General features: G+C 37.5%; 1 protein-coding gene across 1 annotated transcript; it reads left to right on the top strand.

Moving 5' to 3' along the window:
- Positions 1-1,457: 1,457 nt before the first annotated feature.
- Positions 1,458-19,341, top strand: ADAMDEC1 (ADAM like decysin 1). The gene is made up of 14 exons (XM_019829988.3): positions 1,458-1,579; positions 3,308-3,423; positions 4,864-4,940; positions 6,123-6,201; positions 7,661-7,737; positions 8,796-8,982; positions 9,199-9,261; positions 10,160-10,231; positions 10,526-10,695; positions 11,055-11,136; positions 11,854-11,984; positions 13,430-13,607; positions 17,281-17,366; positions 18,648-19,341. Exons 1-14 carry the CDS (start codon positions 1,531-1,533, stop codon positions 18,652-18,654), a joined length of 1,374 nt encoding a protein of 457 aa, XP_019685547.2. The 5' UTR covers positions 1,458-1,530; the 3' UTR covers positions 18,655-19,341.
- Positions 19,342-19,709: the final 368 nt, after the last annotated feature.

Genomic DNA, 19,709 nt, shown 5'->3' with positions numbered 1-19,709 from the left:
TGTTGGAACTAAAATACTTGAGAACAACGTGTACGGAGGCAAGGGGTGGGTTGTGGTTAAGTGTTAAACACAAAAAGGCCTTGTGTTCTTTGATAGTGGAGATGTTAATTAAGGTTGTTAAATTTTAATGGCAACCACGCTAGGATGCATATAGAATGTGGATCTTCTGGACCAGCAAAATGTGCAAAAAATTACAGAGAATCTTTAAATGGCTCAAAAGGATGTAAGAGGACATAAAAGAGTATAGACATAGAGAAGTTTCTACAAAACTTGCATTCAGGAGCTAGCAAGTTCCCAAACCTATTGGTGCAAAGTAGTCTCAGCAGTTAAAAAGCATAGCTTTTTAGATTGGGAAAACTATAAATGGAAATGGAACTTGGCAACAATTCTCTGAGAAGTACCAGGTCAATGGATGCAAAGAATCTCTCGTCGATTTCCCTATTTTAACTACATAATACCATTTCTACTGATGCATCTGAAAGAAACCATTAGAAATGGTACTCAAAGAAATACACTCAGAGACGTACATGAATGCAAAACTGCTTCATGCTATGCAAAAATATAACAGGTTCCCCGAACCCTTTCTTACTACAATAAGAACTAACAGTTATAAATTTTAATTTTCTTTTATTTCTTTTCTTTTACCAGTACATAGAAAAGAGGCAAAAATGCCACGAGGTTAGCAGAAGTCCTTTCTTGAGAATGAGCCATTGGGTGATCCATTTTTTTCTGCAATATTCTCTTGATATTTGTGACCATGAAAAAGCATTATTTTTGTAATCAGAAGTAGACGGTAATTTTTCTGCAGTAGAACTCATAGTATGCTGCGAGTGTACTTCATGTGCAGTATAATTTGGTTGAGTCCAACGCTGCCAAGGGAATTTACATTTGCACGTTTCTTTAAAGTCTTACATGTATACGTGTGCATGCACGTGTGTGTGTGCGTTGCCTCCTACAAATTTTATAAGAAGCTTGGGGTAGGTTTTGTTATTAGCCATTTTCACAGACAAGGAGACTAAAAGATCAGAGATCGTAAGACTTTGCCTAATGCTTGCTGTAGAGCTTCTGTGTTCTCTGTGCTGATTTCTCAAAAATGTACGGACCACTAATATATTTTCTAAATGTGTAGATCAATTTCTATAAGGATACTGAGCGGTAATTGGGATGGTTCCGTGTGGCGAATATGCAAATATGTGCACAGGCATCCCAGTCTCAGTGGGTTCTTTCCCACCACTATAGGAGCATGAGAGCCAAGCAGTTGTCCAGATGGAAATTCCTTCACAAGCTGTAACCACAGATATAAACACCTCTCTTAAATGAGGAACATTCTCATGATGTGGTCACTGCGATTTTTTCACCATTTCCCAACACCATTAGGAAACATTCCTCAATCTCACAGAGAGTACTTGAGGTTTTGTGCTTTTTTTTTTTTCAATTTGTAAAGATAAGTAGGGGAAGATAAAGCTGGACAGCTGGGGAGACCACAGTTTCAGGCTGTGTGCGACTTCTCACCTACCTGCAGTAGGCAACATGCCTTTGGTCCTACTTTCTATCCTCTGGCTCATCACTCCAACTCAAGGTAAGCACCAAAATACTGACATTTTATACAAAAGTCAGATTGCTTAATGCATTTGAAAGTACTCTTGAGAAAATAACATGCTCATATGACCCAAAGATCACTGCATTTTGCTATATTTACTTAATCTACATATACTCCACGCTCATACTCAAGGTGTTATGATTGGTATAATAATCTCATTAGGATGCACCTCAAACTTTACCTCTTATTCAATATGCTACTGGATCTATAATTTTATTTTCTAAGGCACACAGCCTAAATGACACCAGAGAATTAACTTCCAGACCAGAAATGAAGAATTTCCTCCCTATCTCCAATGTTATCTCGAATAACATTGATATTTTCTACCCCGTGAGGAGACAATCATTTATCCAGACACAATTTGACCAAAAACTGTGCTAGAATGGATAACTCTTAAGTAAAATTAGCATCAAATTAGACATAATTGCAGCATTAAGCAAAATTAAAAATTAATTGGCCAACTGAAAATTTACTAATGGAGTTAAGACTAAAAGCTATTAAAATTTATTCTCTTCTAAATCCCACAACTCTTTACATTAATTGGATTCACATTCTCCATCGTTAAAAAAAAATTCCTAGTAATAAATTTATAAATGTCCTGTTTTCCTATGTGATGAATCCTTTCTAAGATAGCATCATAGCAGAACTTTGGGGACTGGCTAGGAGAAATTTTTTACTTGAGAAGTTTCCTTCCGGTTCTTCACATCAGCCAGGTGTAAAACTGCTTGGAGTTCCCAAGGCCACGCTGTCTGTCAGTGGGAAATTGTCTTTAAGCACAGACGTTCATCTTTGAAAATGGGAGCATTTAAAAACAAGACTGACCTTACATCGAACAATTAAAAGAAAAAGTACATAAGGTGTATATGTCATCTTCCTAGACGGGCGCTACATAATTTGGTATATTTTATGTCATTCAATGTTTACACCGACCTCCGTTTTTTAAATAAGTAACCTGATTGGAAAGAAAAATAGCTTTTATAAGGTCATTTGGCTAGGACTTAAGACCACATCTGTTGGTTCCAATATCAGCTCTAGGAAATGGTCTACGTAATATTATACCAAGTGTATCAAGAAGGACACAAAGTTCACTTAGTCTACTTGCTATCTGATGCTTTAAAGTTGCTTCGGCAGGGATCACAAAAACTTTGTCTCCCTATGAAATCTGGAGTCTTGAGGGCAAATGCTGATGAGACAAAGAACGTAACGGTTCATTGTTACGCTGTGAAAGAAAGTAGCGGTCAGTAGGGTCTTCCCTAAGAATGAAGCATTGTCTGTTTATAAAAATTTGATTTTGGGAAGGGGTAGTCTGAGGTTTCACCACAAAGAGAAAAAGACATAGAAAGAGAAAAGGAATCTCTGAGAACGCTGAGAGAAAAATCCTCAATTTTGAACCAGACTAGAGAAGAGAAGAGGAGGGAACTGGACTACAGGGAAGGATTCCTGGCTTCCATAATCTCCCACATATTGAGAGATCATCCAACGCATTGCCATACCTTTCCAGAATAGGTAGATAGAGCAAAAGAAAAATTCTTTGTTATCCAAGGTGATAAGGAGAAGGAGGAAGGCATAACTTGTTTCTCCTAAGGTTTACCTTCTGGACGGGAATTCGATCTTCCATACCATTTCAACAAAACCAACCAACCCAAACCAAAACAATACCAAAGACTTTAAATGTGTTATATCAATATTACCTGTCTCTCTTTCTAGCAATGGCCATAAAGCAAACACCTGAATTAGAGCTCTATGAAGTAGTTCGCCCTAAAAAACTACACATTTTACACAAAAGGGAGATACAAAACAACCAGACAGAGAATGGCAAAGAGGTAAGCAGTGTGAATGACTATGGGATTTTACAAAGAACCAATTAAGAGCCTCTTCACCCATGGAAGCGATGTCTAATAGTTGACTTTTGAAGCCCATATCCACAGGTCCCCTTTGTCCAGGAAAGAATGCAGGATTTCTCAGAATGCTTTTACAATTAAGCTATAAGAAGGGAGTTCACTGTTTCACTTGCTCAGAAAGAACAAAGCTGCTTGGACATCTCTCCAAATTTGGAGGATAGGGGGAGAGCATAGGAAGGCAGTCATTTCTAGGTGTTTCTTACCAAGTTCACCAAACCTATGTATTCCCCCTACCCTCACCTCCTGTCCCACTGAATTGCCTTTTCCATGGTGATCTTGTCTGAAATGGAGAACTCAACATTATCCCATTAAGTAGCACGATTTACAAAAATTATTAAAGATGGGCGCCTGGGTGCCTCAGTCGGTTAAGCATCAGACTCTTGGTTTTGGCTCAGGTTATGATCTCACAGTTCATGAGTTCCAGCCCTGTATGGGCCCCCATGAGGGCAGTGCAGAGCCTGATTGGGATTCTCTCTCTCCCTCTCTCTCTCTCTGACCCTCCCCCACTCATTCTCTCTCTTACTCTCTTTCTCTCTTAAAAATAAATTAACTAAAAAAATTTTTTTAATTGATTAAAGACATTGACTCTTTGACTATTACGTTGTTGCAAATATTTGTAACTTTTACTTTTAAAATATTTTTTACTTTATTTAATTATTAGTAGGTTTTTACTTGGTTTCCTTTAGTATATTTGGTTTGGTTTTAAAATAATAAAAATAGGGGCTCCTGGGTGGCTCAGTTGGTTATGCGACCGACTTCGGCTCATGGTTCATGAGTTCCAGCCCCGCGTCAGGCTCTGTGCTGACAGTTCAGAGCCTGGAGCCTGCTTCCGATTCTGTGCCTCCCTCTCTCTCTGCACCTCCCCTGCTCGTGCTCTGTCTCTCTCTGTCTCTCAGAAAAAGAAATAAATGTAAAAAAATTTTAAAATAATAAAAATATTGCCTTATTATTATACCATTAGTGATCAATTAGGATACATAGGACAGTATGGTGTATGGTAAGGCAAATAATAAATCCTTATCTTACATCTTAGAACTAGTTTAACCTGTGAATATTATTGAATATTATTGAATAATAATAATATTGAATATTATTGCCTATGTTGAATAAGTCTATTACTTATCACTATTACTGCGTTACTGGACTTTTTGTTAATCCATCTTAATGTACAATTTATGTTTTTTTATATATTTTGTATAGATAAAAATTATTTTATCCTATATGCATTTGTAATTATTCTTCTATGGATACCACATGTATCATTTATTATAATATAATATAAATTGATATCATTTTTATATCAGACACATAATTGATATCAGAAATATAAATTGATATCATTTTGTTATTAAATATTTTTAGGACAGATATGAACCTGAACTTCAGTATCAGATTACATTAAATGGAGAAGAAGTTGTTCTTCACCTACAAAAAAGCAAGTAAGTTGTACTTCCTGAGTCTAACCAATAGATTATATTAAGAGAATGTGGAAAAATACACCTTCTTGAGACTCTATTTCGTGTGATTTGAGATAGAAGGCATGAAGTATATTGGGTTTTAGATGTTATCAGACTGTGCTAATGTTATCTAAGAAGGTTGATGCTTTCTTTTTTTTTTAATTTTTTTTCAACGTTTATTTATTTTTGGGACAGAGAGAGACAGAGCATGAACGGGGGAGGGGCAGAGAGAGAGGGAGACACAGAATCGGAAACAGGCTCCAGGCTCCGAGCCATCAGCCCAGAGCCCCACGCGGGGCTCGAACTCACGGACCGCGAGATCGTGACCTGGCTGAAGTCGGACGCTTAACCGACTGCGCCACCCAGGCGCCCCGAAGGTTGATGCTTTCTGAGGAAATTAACTGCAAAGTATAAACAAAGGGAAGGACACAGATAATGCCTTTCTTCCTTCATACTTCCCCTGATTTACTGAAAATCTTTTCTACCCAGATACACTCAAATCTTTGACGTGACCTCCCATTACTTTTACAAGAACATATGTGGGGCGTCTAGGTGGCTCAGTCAGTTGAGTGTCCAATTCTTGATTTCAGCTCAGGTCATGATCCCAGCATCATGGGATCAAGCCTCGCATGGGGCTATGAGCTGAGCGTGAAGCCTGCTTGAGATTTTCTGTCTCTCTTCCTCTGCCCCTCTCCGCCTCTGGCGCTCCTTCTCTCTCTAAAAAAAAGAACATATGTAGGAGTCATTCAGGACACACAGCCCTGAGATAGATCCCTGGGGATGGGGCTCTACCAAGTTCTACGTCTGTCAGTAAACTTCTCCCTGAATACAATGGTCTTTTATGCATATTTGTGACCCAACACCCTTCAGACACCCTGTGGCGACTGTGTCTTTGCTGTAAAGAATCTAAAAATAACGCATTTGAGGATAGAGAATTTGCAGCTGAAAAGTATCTGGGGGTATTTCTTCCCTTGCATCTAGTGGGTATAACTAAGGCTTTGATTGACTTCAGCAGCAGAGTTCCAATGTTAGAAAAGAATCAGTGGGTCACAATGTTCTTTCTCATCATAGACATAATCATTCTTTTTGCGCTGCAATGCCTTTCAAGAACATCAGCCCTTATTACCACCTTACGTGTATCATGCAACTTTTTGAACTTTGCAGACATCTCTTGGGGCCAGACTACACCGAAACGTATTACTCACCCGGAGGGGAGAAAATCACTACAAGCCCTCAGAACATGGTAGGTTCTGAATGCTTTCTGGGACTTTTTCTGGGATCTACTACTTATGTTGTACGACGCATAGATAAAAAAGAAATCGAAGGACTAGGAACAAAGGTGCTCATCTATGACCAATGAGAGAACAAATGAAAAATTCATAGTCAGCTTTTTAGAAAGGTAAGGATACAGTAGAAGGCTTTCAAGTATTATATTTCTAGAAGCAACTACCAGTCCACTTTCCCTTAGACCATCTTATCAAAAAGTTAGAAATATCTTCCCTAGTAGCTTCTTGAAAAGTCATGTAGCCATTTATTATTTTTGAACAATCTATGCATATATCCTGAGGTCAGTAATGGGACATCAATTATTTAATTCATATAACACCTGGTTACACCACCATGCTATAGATAATGTCAAGGCCTAGAGGTCAAACATACAAAATCAATGCCAAGGAAAGGGCAGGAAGAGAACACAGAAAGACTCAATCATGGAGTATTAAGAAGTTAAATGAGTTTCTCAGAGCCGCTCTCCTTGGGCACCCGAAACATGTCTCTATAAAAAGACAAAACTTCTGTAATAAAATGGCTCTTTGTTCCCTTCTCACATCAAAACTCTCATTTCAAGGATATCTTGATTTTTGCTAATATTTAAATTAATTCAGGCTCAAATGTGAATGGCTGATGGCATATTAATTTGGTACTTTTTCCAAATCCTCTACAAGAAAATGTTTATGATGACAAGGTTTCTTCCAAATGCAAGAAAAACATAGATGGAATTTCAGACCCTGAGACCAGTTTATTTTGACCAAGAGTTTCTTCAATGGCTTTGTTGGATCGTTCTACATAAGGGACCCCCTACTTTGCTCATATGGAGCATGAACCATGTCTGAATCTCTAGTTGTAGACAGATTCTCTGTGGTTTTAATGCTGGTAAAGGGATTCCACTAGCACACAAATTAAAACGATGAGTTGGACCAGCTAATATGAGGGGCTCAGGAGTGGTAGTGTGGCTTCTTGAGGAGCCTGGGATCTAGAAAAATGCTTTCCTCATTTTATACACATGTGACACACAGTGTCTTAGGGACTCAGCACAGGGAAGCCAAATCCTCAAAAGTTGGTCCTCCAACTTGAGAGCTCTCTGGGAGCATCGTCGATCCCAGGGAGACTCGCCAGTGTCCAAGATGCAGTGTCCAAGTTCACCATGAGCCCACTTAGGTTCATACTCCCTGGACTTTTCTTTTGTGCCATGAGTCCCAGAAAGAGAACATCGCCGTCAAAGATGGAGTTTCCAGGGTGAGTAGTGGAGCAGTTCCTAAAATCTCTGAAGTTCTCACTGTTTTTGTGTCTGGGAACTGGTCTGGCCACTGCCACTAGGTGAAGAATTTTCCTACATGTGCAAAATAACAGCTTTCACCCCAACGGTGACACATTTATTCTTACAGTTTAAAAAAAATGTGCATGTTTCTCGTTTCCAATTTTAGGAGCATTGCTACTATAAAGGACACATCCTCAATGAAAAGGATTCTGTTGCCAGCATTAGTCTTTGCGATGGGTTGAGGTGAGAGCCATTTGCAAACATATTAAACAGCAAGCACCATTCTAATGGCACAGAACTGAGTCTTCCTGGAAATCATGTCTTCCTATCTTGGTAAAATCTCCTGCAGGGGTAAAACGCTATTAAAATGAAGAGTCAGGTATCACTCTTGGAATCATTTTATAATCGGTTAAAAATTATGCTGAACGTAATTTTGAGAGTGTATGTGTGCGCACGTGCACTTGTGTGTGTGATATTTCTGTTTGCAAAGATAATTCTTGCCAGTTTGGAAAAATTTGAGAAGTAAGAAAAAACACCAACAAAAAAAATAACCACTGCAAAATTGTGCTTATAAGTGACACCGTCATTAACTATTTGTCATGCTTGCAGCCTTTGCGCATATAGACATATATTTTCATCATGTGATGTCACAAGCCTCTTCCCATATCACCAAATATCACATATCACCCACATCACATATCACCCATATCACATATCACCCATATCACAAGCCTCTTCCCATATCACATCTGCATTCATAGATGCAATGTTTGATGACTATCTATGTTGTATTTGTCACATTCCATCATATGAATTCACTTTATGTTTCTGAATTGATTTTCTTATCAAAAAAGAAAACTTCTCTAAGTTACTACTCGTTCCAACCTGTTCCTCTGGCTGATTTGCTCATCATTTTTTCTCTTCTCTGGTGTTCTTAGTATCTCAATACTCTTTTATTCCATCTTCCATTATATTCCTAGGAGCTTACAAGAAATATTTGTTAGGTGGATAAATGAACTATGGACAAACATTCCCTGAGCTTATGCTCTGAATGTCAAATCCTTTGGGACAGCTTCATCTGAGCAATTCTTGTTTAGAATTTTCTAGTAAATAATATAACCCTCGTTTGACGATTGACAAGTATGGATTATAATTTAAATTAGCAAAAGTTAGCTGGAAGGCCTATGAATGAAAACTGTGTGCGTGAGCTTAGGATTTAGGGAGAGGTATACTCCATTCTGGTCAGTTTTGTGACTTTGTGTGGCAGAGAATCTTGAAATACGATTCTCTGTGTTTCACAGAGGATACTTCGCATATCATGACCAAAGATACATGATAAAGCCTCTGAAAAGTACAGACCAAGAAGAACATGCTGTCATCACATATAACCAGGAAGAGCTTGACCTGGCTAATCACACCTGTGGTGTAAGAAGTGTTGGCAGGAAACAAGGCCATGTTCGAACCTCTAGGTCACTCAATAGCCCGGAGGTAAGTGTAGCTTTCCTACGTCATCATTTCTTCCACTGTCTCAGCAATGATGTATGATATACCATTGTGTTCAACAGTTACTGCTATAGGTAAAGGCTATAATTCATTTACTTATTCTTTGATGGAATTTCCCCCTGGCAAAAAAAAATATTGTAAGTTTTTCCAGTCTTTAGGATAAAGATAGTTATTAATGATGTTATTTTACTCTTTGTAAAGCAAGAAGACTTTCTTCAGGCTGAGAAATACATTGATCTCTTTTTGGTGCTGGATAATGCCTTCGTGAGTATAAAATATGGGTGCTTCTGGGACAGTTAGGTCAACTGTTAAGATTTCTCGGGGCGCCTGGGTGGCTCGGTCGGTTAAGCGTCCGACTTCGGCTCAGGTCATGATCTCGCGGTCCGTGAGTTCAAGCCCCGCGTCGGGCTCTGTGCTGACAGCTCAGAGCCTGGAGCCTGTTTCAGATTTTGTGTCTCCCTCTCTCTCTGCTCCTCCCCTGTTCATGCTCTGTCTCTCTCTGTCTCAAAAATAAATAAACGTTAAAAAAAAAAATTAAGATTTCTTATCCAGTGAACACAAGCCATAAGCTATTCTAGCTGAAAACTCAGGCCCTACCCACCTGAATGTCATGTCTTTTCCACCTGCCTTGTGGGTAATGGTTGTCACTTACCCACCCCCTTTAATATCCACCTGCTGCCAGTATATTCAGATATTGGAAGCATACTCAATACCAGATAGCTCCAAGAAATCAACCATAATCAATGAAAAATTTAAAGAATGGGTTATTAAAATATTTTTTAAATTCTCACTCCGTTATGTAAACATAAGGCAGATACAAAACTATATATATTTTACAAACTAGATTTATATTTATACAAGTACTAGAATCTGTGATTCTGGCTTAGCCAATACTGCTTTATAATCAAATTTTAATGTTGTTGAATTGGTTAGAAACATTGAAATTGTTCATTTGATTTCTTCATCCTTACAAATGAAAACCACTGAACACTAAAGAATTCTTACCTTTAGAAAGAATTTGTTGAAACACAGAGTGTTATATAAGTCAGACATGAATGAATACACGTTTACTTATGTTGAAATTTGTAATTTTTCTTAAAATGTTAAATTCTGTGCCACATCCACTTTATTTTTTAATCGTGTCGCATTTTGTATTTTACAGTACAACATATATAAGGGGAATCTAACTTTGATAAGAAGCTTTTTGTTTGATGTGATGAACCTACTCAATGTGGTAAGATATTTGCCCTGTAAACATGTATTTCCACATAGAAGCCTGGGGACTCGCCACAGAAGGAGTTTTCGCCAAAGAAGGAGTTGGGAGGGTCACAGTGACTTGACATCAGCAGTTTTGGGAAACTCAGCGGGCAAGGATCAACAAGGTATTATCACATACACTGTAGCAAAGGCAACCTCTAGGATTTCTATTTGCAAAATAGGATACACTTATCCATCAGTGGTGATCAGCACAAGATCTAATAAAGAAACCGTAAACATTTTCATGAAAAAAAAAATGCTCTTCCCACAGATCTATAAAACAATAGATGTTCAAGTGGCATTGGTGGGTATGGAAATCTGGTCTGACGCTGATAAGATAAAGGTGGTACCCAACACAGGTGCCACCTTTAACAACTTTCTGAATTGGCATCGTTCCAACCTGGAGAAAATGAAGATACACGATCATGCACAGCTACTCAGGTGAGCACGTGCTGGCCAGGGCAAGGCATAGGTAGGCAGGGTGGATAGTTATCCCCAACGGCTCTTGGTAGAGGTTTCTGTTCAATGCTATCTCCCCAAGCCGTTGTCAGGGAACCTGAAGTTCTGCCGTTAGGAGTTCACCTGTAAGAATGTGGAGACCCATGTCAGGTCACCAAAATGGACTCCTGGATGTGGGATAACCATCTGTGATCGTTACAATGCTGTGGAATAGCAGAAGACTTTCTGGGGCCTACTGAATATGAAAAGGGTAGAGAAACAGGAAATCTAGAGCATAATTGACGAAAGCTAATGGTTCCAAAGACTTACGTTGTGACAATATGCCTGTAACTTTCACACAGTGGAATTGACTTCACCAATCGACGTGTAGGAATGGCAGCCACGAATTCCTTGTGTTCCCCATCTTCAGTTGCTGTTATTGAGGTTGGTAAACTCATAGTAAGGCTCCCTGTGGTTCTGTATCCTCTATAATAGACCAGAATAATGCCTTCTACAGAGTTAGCACAACGAACATTTGCTGAGTCAGTAAATAAAAGTAGAAATTAACCTACTGGTTGATCATTACACTGAAGCTACCTTAGATTATACAATAGGATATTTCCTTAGACTGGCCCTCCCAGAAGTATTCATTCTTTAGTTGGTATTAGGGAGTAAAAACAGGAAATTGGAACAGAAAGGGAACCAAGATGCCCTCTGTGGCCTGAGCCAACTTCAAATTAATCATCTTCAGTATCAATGGCCAGAGAGGTCAGTCAAGGTGCATTTTGGTGTCATTTGGCCAAGCATTACCAATGCCAACCATTCTGGCAATTGTTCTTGGAGGGCTTTGAAAACATAGTATTGTACTTCCTATGAAGAACGTAATTACTTCAATTTAATCATGGTTTACCAAGAACTCCTCATTAGCTCAGCAAGTATTTATTGAGCACTGACTAGATGGTTGGATTCACAGGAGCCAACCAGTTCAAATGTCAGTTCAACATTTTACAATAGCCAATGGCAGGGAAAAGAGCTTAATGACTCATTATTTTTCATCTGTCAAACTATTTTTTTTAGCTGGGAAATAACTAAATATCGTAAGTAATAGATGTTTCTGGGTTTTTTTTTTTTTTTTTTTTTTTTTTTTTTGCTTCTTTCTAGGCTAAGAGAAAGAATAGTGTGTCTCTTGTAGGAGTGATGTCACATGAATTAGGTCATGTCCTTGGTATGCCTGATGTTCCATATTACACCAAGTGTCCCTCAGGGAGTTGTGTGATGAATCAATATCTGAGGTGAGACTTTGTCACGCTTGAGAAAAAAATATATATATTTCTTAAATTTTAAAGAATTCAGATACAGTCGATATAGTGAATGGATTCTTGTGTTTTGAGGGCTTTTGTTTGTTTTGTTGTTTTTTTGTTTTTTGGGTTTTTTTTTGTTTTTTTACTAAGGGCTGTGAATCCCGTTAATTCACACTCCAACCTATTGATGCACAGGTTTTACTAGCTTATCGGGGCTCATTACTTCAGATTTCCAAATACGCCAAGTTAGAGATTATGAGTATGGTAACCATGTTATTTTAACTTAAAAGACTTTTTAATGGCCAAGATATAGAAGCAACCTACATGTCAATCAATAAGTGAATGCATGGGGTGCCTGGGTGGCTCAGTCGGTTAAGCGTCCGGCTTCGGCTCAGGTCATGATCTCGCGGTTCGTGAGTTCGAGCCCCGCGTCAGGCTCTGTGCTGACAGCTCGGAGCCTGGGGCCTGTTTCGGGTTCTGTGTCTCCCTCTTTCTCTCTGACCCTCCCCCGTTCATTCTCTGTCTCCCTCTGTCTAAAAAATAAATAAACGTTAAAAAAAATTAAAAAAAAATAAGTGAATGGATATATATATACATACATATATATATATATACATATATATATACAATATAATGAAATATTACTCAGACATTAAGAAGAATGAAATCCTGCCATTCATGTCTATATGGATGGATTTAGAGGGTATTGTGCTAAGTGAAATAAATCAAACAGAAAAAGACAAATATCATATTATTTTACTTATAAATGGAATTTAAAAATCAAAACTAAGGAACAAACTAATAAATGAATAAGCCAACAAACAGACAAAACCAGAAATATATTCATAAATGCAGAGAACAAACTGGTGGCTGCCAGAGAGGGGAGGGGAGGGGGATGGGAAACATAGATGAAGGGGATTAAGATGTACCTACTTATTATTATTAAATAGCAATATATTTTCTTAAAATATTTAAGTAAGATGATGACATCTAAGTAAGTCAGTAAGATGTTGACAACATTCTTATATATCCCCATCACTAATCACTCCAACCATTTTTATGTTGTTATTAATTACCTTCTAATGCCAGGAAATTTGCAAGGACTTGGGATAGAAAAATGAAAAAAAAAATACTTTGCTCTTAAAAGTGGTCATGAATAGGAAGAGAAATATGTTCATAGAATTGGCTCATTCATCACTCCTGCCATTTAGGACAGTACGGAATCCACACAGGAATTTAAATTCTTCCAGTTCTACAAGCTCAGTCTAGGAAAACAATTTTCCAACTAGCATAGTATTTACGCCCTTTTGCCCTTCACATATAACATAGTACTGTCCTAGACAAATACTGAATTTGGAATTTCCATTGAACCCGGGGATATAGTTAGACAAATCAGTTTCTCACTGTATATATCATGACTTTTCTTCTGGTTACAGCTCAAAATTCCCAAAAGATTTCAGTACATCCTGCCGTGCACATTTTGAGAAATACATTTTATCTCAAAAACCAAAGTGCCTGCTACAAGCACCAATTCCTAAGAATATAATAACAAAGCCCGTGTGTGGGAACCAACTTCTGGAAGTAGGAGAAGATTGTGATTGTGGCCCTCCTAAGGTAGGAAAATATCCACGGTTTGAAATTTATTATAGAGTTATTGCAACGTGAGAATTATGCGGTTTTCTTTTCCTTCTTTAAAAATGTTCTTTTGGGGGCGCCTGGGTGGCGCAGTCGGTTAAGCGTCCGACTTCGGCTCAGGTCATGATCTCGCAGTTCGTGAGTCTGAGCCCCGCGTCTGGCTCTGTGCCGACAGCTCAGAGCCTGGAACCTGTTTCCGATTCTGTGTCTCCCTCTCTCTCTGCCCCTCCCCCGGTCATGCTCTGTCTCTCTCTGTCCCAAAAATAAATAAACGTTGGAAAAAAAAATAAAAATAAATAAAAATAAAAATAAAAATGTTCTTTTGGAAAGTCTTTCTAAAGATAAGCTTGGCATCACAGTAAAAAAGTGGGCTTGTGGGTTTTTTTTAATTTTTATTTTATTTTATTTTATTTTATTTTATTTTTTTATTTTTTATTTTTTTATTTTTATTTTTTATTTTTATTTAAAAAAATTTTTTTAACGTTTATTGATTTTTGAGACAGAGAGAGACAGAGCATGAACAGGGGTGGGTCAGAGAGAGAGAGGGAGACACAGAATATGAAACAGGCTCCAGGTTCTGAGCTGTCAGCACAGAGCCCGATGCGGGGCTCGAACCCACAGACTGTGAGATCATGACCTGAGCCGAAGTCGGATGCTCAACCGACTGAGCCACCCAGGCGCCCCTGTGCTTGTGTTTTTAATACCGATTTTAGACATATTTTGAAAGGCATTTCAAAAGCCAGGATACACTTATGACATGATTATATAAAGCTCGATGTAAAGAAGTAAATCATTAACTATAACATGTCATTTATAATCTTTCCTAGATATATTAGTCAGAAATCCTTAAATCACCTCAAGTACAGTTGATCATTTGTTAAGCAAAACCAATTACAGATCTAGACGTAACTTCTTTCCATAGAGAAAGCTGGCCTTCCCTCAACAAGCCAGTGTATAAACCAAGCAGTAAATGAAACAGAGAAGGAAAAAAAAGAGGGAGAGAAAATCGCATAAGCCTGTAGAAAATTAGCTGTTAATATAAAATGTCTGAGATAATTACTATAATTCTGCTAATCTTTACAAAAATCTGACCCCTGTCGGGCATCAGTGTCTCTGAAAGAATATTTGCCAGCTATCCCACATTAAATCCCACGTTCCATTCATAAACACGTTCATAATCGCCCTATGCCTCTGCTATTAATGTAGACATTTTAAGCTGTTGAATTACATTAGAACATTTCATGGTGTAACGATCATTTGTAAAGGATATTATAAATATTCTTTTAATTATAATGAGAAATGAAATTTTACAAATAATTTGGTGCTTTATAATGCGTTAGCTTTAAGTTTATCTCATTCCCACCTTGCTTACACTCCAGTAAACCTGCTTGGGTAGAAGACAATTGAAATCAGGGGCACCTGGGTGGCTCAGCTGGTTGGGTGACTGACTTCAGCTCAGGTCATGATCTCACAGTTTGTGAGTTCGAGGCCCACATCAGGCTCTGTGCTGACAGCTCAGAGCCTGGAGCCTGCTTCGGATTCTGTGTCTCCTCCTCGCTCTACCCCTCCCCTGCTCACGCTCTGTGTCTCTCTGTCTCTCAATAATAAATAAACGTTAAAAAAAATTAAAAATAAATAAATTAAAAAAGAAGACAATTGAAATCATTTACGGTCTTAGGTGCTTGTAATGTCAACAGGTGCATGGCATATAATCAGTGCACACAGAGAGATGAGAGAGAGAAAACACTGTCTATATTATGTGAAAGATCTAATATTCTTTAAGTGTATCAGCCAACTCCTATATCGTTTCCATTTTGTGTTGATTTTCTTCCTTAGGAGTGGAATAAAACTAGGAAGTTCAAGCCTATGAACAAATGAATTTTTCAACAGCTGTTTTCCTATCCAAAAAGTAGTATATAACCTTTATATAGTATTTTTTAGTGAATAGTCCTATTTTCTATGATCTAATATGCTATTTCACTGTTTTGATCTACATATTTAAGCCTTTTTCTAGATCTTAAAAATAACCATAATATCCATCAGTCTAAATATTATCACAGCATCATGCTATTTTAATGACTGTGACTATGCAATGCATTTTAATACCTTCAGTGGCGAGTGTGTTTACTTTTTCTTTTTAGTTTATTTATTTATTTTGAGACAGAGAGAGACTCAGAGAGCACAACTGGGGGAGAGAGAGAGAGAGAGAGAGAGAGAGAGAGAGAGAGAGAGAGAGAATCCCAAGCAGTTTCCATGCTGTCAGCACAGAGACCGATGTAGGCTCCAACTCACCAACTGTGAGATTATGACCTGAGCTGAAACCAAGAGTTGGACACTTAACTGACAGAGCCACCCAGGCACCCCAAATGTGTTGATTTTGGGGGGTGGGATTTGTGTAGTCATTCCTCAGTGTTCATTCTTCCATATAATTCTTGGTATTTTGTCAGTTTTCCCACAAATAGAATTGGGATTCTGATTGAAACGCATGAAATTCGTATTTCACTCCGAAGGTCACTGCCACTTCCACAGTATTATTGTTTTAGACTAGTTGCGTTTTGAGTTTCTCAGGACAGTTAAATATAAAGTTCTTCTTGTAGCTCTTACTTTATTCTGAAAGCTTATTCTGAATATTTTCTATTTTTCTTTTTTCTATTAGTATGTGTAATGTTTACTTTTTTATATTGGGTGATTTATTACTTTTTTAATGTTATTTTATTATCTTAAAGAGCTATCTTAGTGACTCATCCAATGTTTTTAGAGTTGATTCTCTGTTTTTTACCAGGTCAAATATTTTATTACATACAAGGGATGAAAATGTGATTTATACTTTCCAATTATTGTTAGATTTTCATATCTTTTCTTTCTCTCATAGCATGTCAGAATTTCCATAAAAATATAGACTATCAATAATCCATGTCTTACTGTTTATTTTATTGGATATATTTTTGCTATTTATCAGATAGATTTTCTTTCTTTCTAAATTATCTTTATTTTCTAATCTTTGCCACCTATCACAATAATATTAGTTTTTTTCTACCCTCAGTCTCTTAATATGATGGATTATATTACTTTATTCTGTATAGTTGAGGCACCCTTGTACTTTTGGTGAAAAAAAACACACCCTGCATCGTTGTAATGGAGAGTTATTATATTAATAAACTGGTGTTTTACTAATATTTTATTCAAGCTTTTGTACTTCTATTCGTAAATGAGAATTGGGTGTGCATACGCGTGTGTGTACGTGTGTGTGTGTGTGTAAGTATTCATTACCAACTCTCATTACCAGAATTATGGAGGCTTGGTAAAATAACTTGAGAATTAACATTTTCCCCCTACCTTCAAATAGTTTGAGTAGTAGAGAAGTATTCTCCCTTGAAGTTTTAAATTAACTTACACGTAATACCAGCAGACCAAATTTATTTGCGGTAATTCTTGGATAATTCTCTTTTTGTCCTTTTAAGAAGTGGTTTTCATTGGACTTCACATGTTTTTCTACTATGACATTTCCTTGGTCATCTCCTCTGTAATTTGTAGAGCAGAGTAATTTAGTTTAAAAAGTGAAATTTCTTTGCCATCTTGTACTAAAAATTGTATGAACCTAGTGTGTAGGAAGAAATGCTGAACCAACTTTCCCTGTCTGTGTGCTTTAAAGAAATGTTCCAATCCTTGCTGTGAGGCCACGACCTGTAAATTAAAATCTGGAGCTGACTGTAGAGGAGCCACTCTGAACCATATCATGTAAGACCCTTTTTTTCATTCTTTGTTCCCAAATATCTTTGTTCTCATTTTTATTTCAGAGTTGAGAAAGATGGGCCACTAAGTTCTATAATACAAGAAAACACAACTCACTTTATATTTTCGTTTAATTCATTTGTTAAAATTTATTTTATTTATTTATTTTTTTACTGCACATTTTTCAAATGACTCCATTTCAGAAAGAAAAAAAAAAACCCCACCATATTGAACAAAAACAACTCAAGGTTTCGTGTCTACTAATATACTAATGAGAAAAGTGGCTATGTGGTCATCTGGGAGTTTAAGACTGCTTCAGTCTATGCTAAAAACTATGAATTTCTCTTAGGTAGTGATGAGTTTAATACAAACTAAGATGAGAGTAAGAAAAGTTCATTTTTAAGAAGTCTCTTTTATTCTTGGTAAAGAGCTGATAGTTGTAATTTACAAGGTAGTCAGAAAATTAATAATATTTAAGAACATACTACACCATTTGGTGATATTTCTATTAAGGTGTCTCAATAAGCTATAATCCATGTATTATTTTTGTGTTTTATAGAACCCTACATGAGTTGGGCTAGGGAACCCAACTGGTCCGACTGAATATGGTATTTGTTTCAGTGAAAAATAGTCCCTGAACAATGAAAAAAATCATAAATGGGGAAAAACCCAGGATAAAATACATGGAAAATATTAATCCTTCCCACCCCCTTCCCTGAGTCTTTTCTGGAGTTAAACCTGTGGAGAGATTATAAAGGGAATAATCAACTCAGACACCATCAACTATCACTTCCTTAAGAAAAAAACCAGCCAGGTTCTAAGATCAGGAACAATACTCATTTCTTCAGCCAGCCTCATTTAACAAGGCCTGCTCAACCTGACATGTGATCCCCTCGGCAGGGAGTTCTGGAAATCATGTCCATCTTCTTATACTGTCACAGAGACCAAAACCTTAGCATCTCAGAAGATATCCATTCAACTCCTCAGGGACTTGGGATGCTAGGTGGGCATGTTCCATTACTGGGAAGATTGACAATCTATTATCATGGAAAGGAAATTGGGTTTGGAGTCAGGAAACCATTTTTCTTAGTTCGGCCCCAAACTAGCTGTGGGACTTCAAGCCTAGTTACTTAATTTGTTTTCTCACCTGTGAAATGGACCTAATGCTGTTCTCACTCAGGAGGGTCGTTAGTATTACTTACATTTTATAAATGTTAATTATCGATGTTACGTAATATTTTATAATTTATAATAACCATGATTTCCAATTTTTTTTCTTTTAATCAGACAGTGAATCAAAAAATCTCCTTCATTGAGATGCTACTTGCCGGGACAAGAATCAAGAGATCTAAACTCACCAGAAATCTTGTGTATTTTCACTGTTGCATTTAGATATATATTCCATTTGGAATTGTACTTCTTCTATTTTTATCAGCCTAGCCAACAGGTAGAGGAATTCAGAGAAATTGCCTGTTTTCTAAAGTCTGATCTTCAATGTATTTTTAAGGATGGTGAAGCTAACTCTGCTCTTTGGGGAACAAAAGAAATTAGCCTTTGACCAAAACGCCTCAAGGTGCCACCGAATTAAACAGGCTCAATTAAGAACTGTGAAGCTACAAGTGACTGACATTTTTACCCCAACCTCATTTTGCTTGTGTAGCCCATGGCAGAGCAAGTCCACTCGATGAGAGAAGCTTTGGCAGAAGAAGGGAGAACAGAATTCACCTGTCATTTTATTACCCTTCAGTATTCTACTTATCTTGTTCTTAGAAGTGTGGTATTTGTCCATATCATGTCAAGACTAATTACATAGAAACATATTGCATTTCATCATGTATGATCCTTTCTCACCATCACATGTAATGCTAATTTTGAGAAGGCTTCACGCTCACATTTTGATTTACTATCAAAGAATGTTTTATTCATCCATTGATGGAATATACACCTTACTGTCAATGAATAAAACCGCAAATGTTTGAGACTTTTCTGTGCGGTCATTTTTTTTAAGTTTATTTATTAATTTTGAGAGAGAGAGAGAGAGAGAGAGAGAGAGAGAAAGCACACAAGCAAGGGAGGGGCAGAGAAAGAGGGAAAGAGAGAATCCCAAGCAGGTTCTGCACTGTCAGCACAGAGCTGGACGCGGGGCTCGAACTCATGAACCAGGACATCATGACCTGAACCGAAACCAGGAGTAGATGCTTAACCGACTGAGCCACTGTGTGGTGCCGCTTTGTGGTGATTTTCAAGCATGAGTATTTTCAACCTTCCGTGTAGGTTTGCGTTAGGTGTTAAAGCCTCACATATTTAGACTATTTTTTCCTACAGTCCTCTAACAGTGTTGCCATAGAT

The sequence above is a fragment of the Felis catus genome, chromosome B1 (genome assembly GCF_018350175.1).
Source record: "Felis catus isolate Fca126 chromosome B1, F.catus_Fca126_mat1.0, whole genome shotgun sequence".
In the NCBI taxonomy this organism is placed as follows: domain Eukaryota; kingdom Metazoa; phylum Chordata; class Mammalia; order Carnivora; family Felidae; genus Felis; species Felis catus.
Note: the sequence above shows the minus strand (reverse complement) of the source record. Positions and strands in the feature narration are given on the sequence as shown.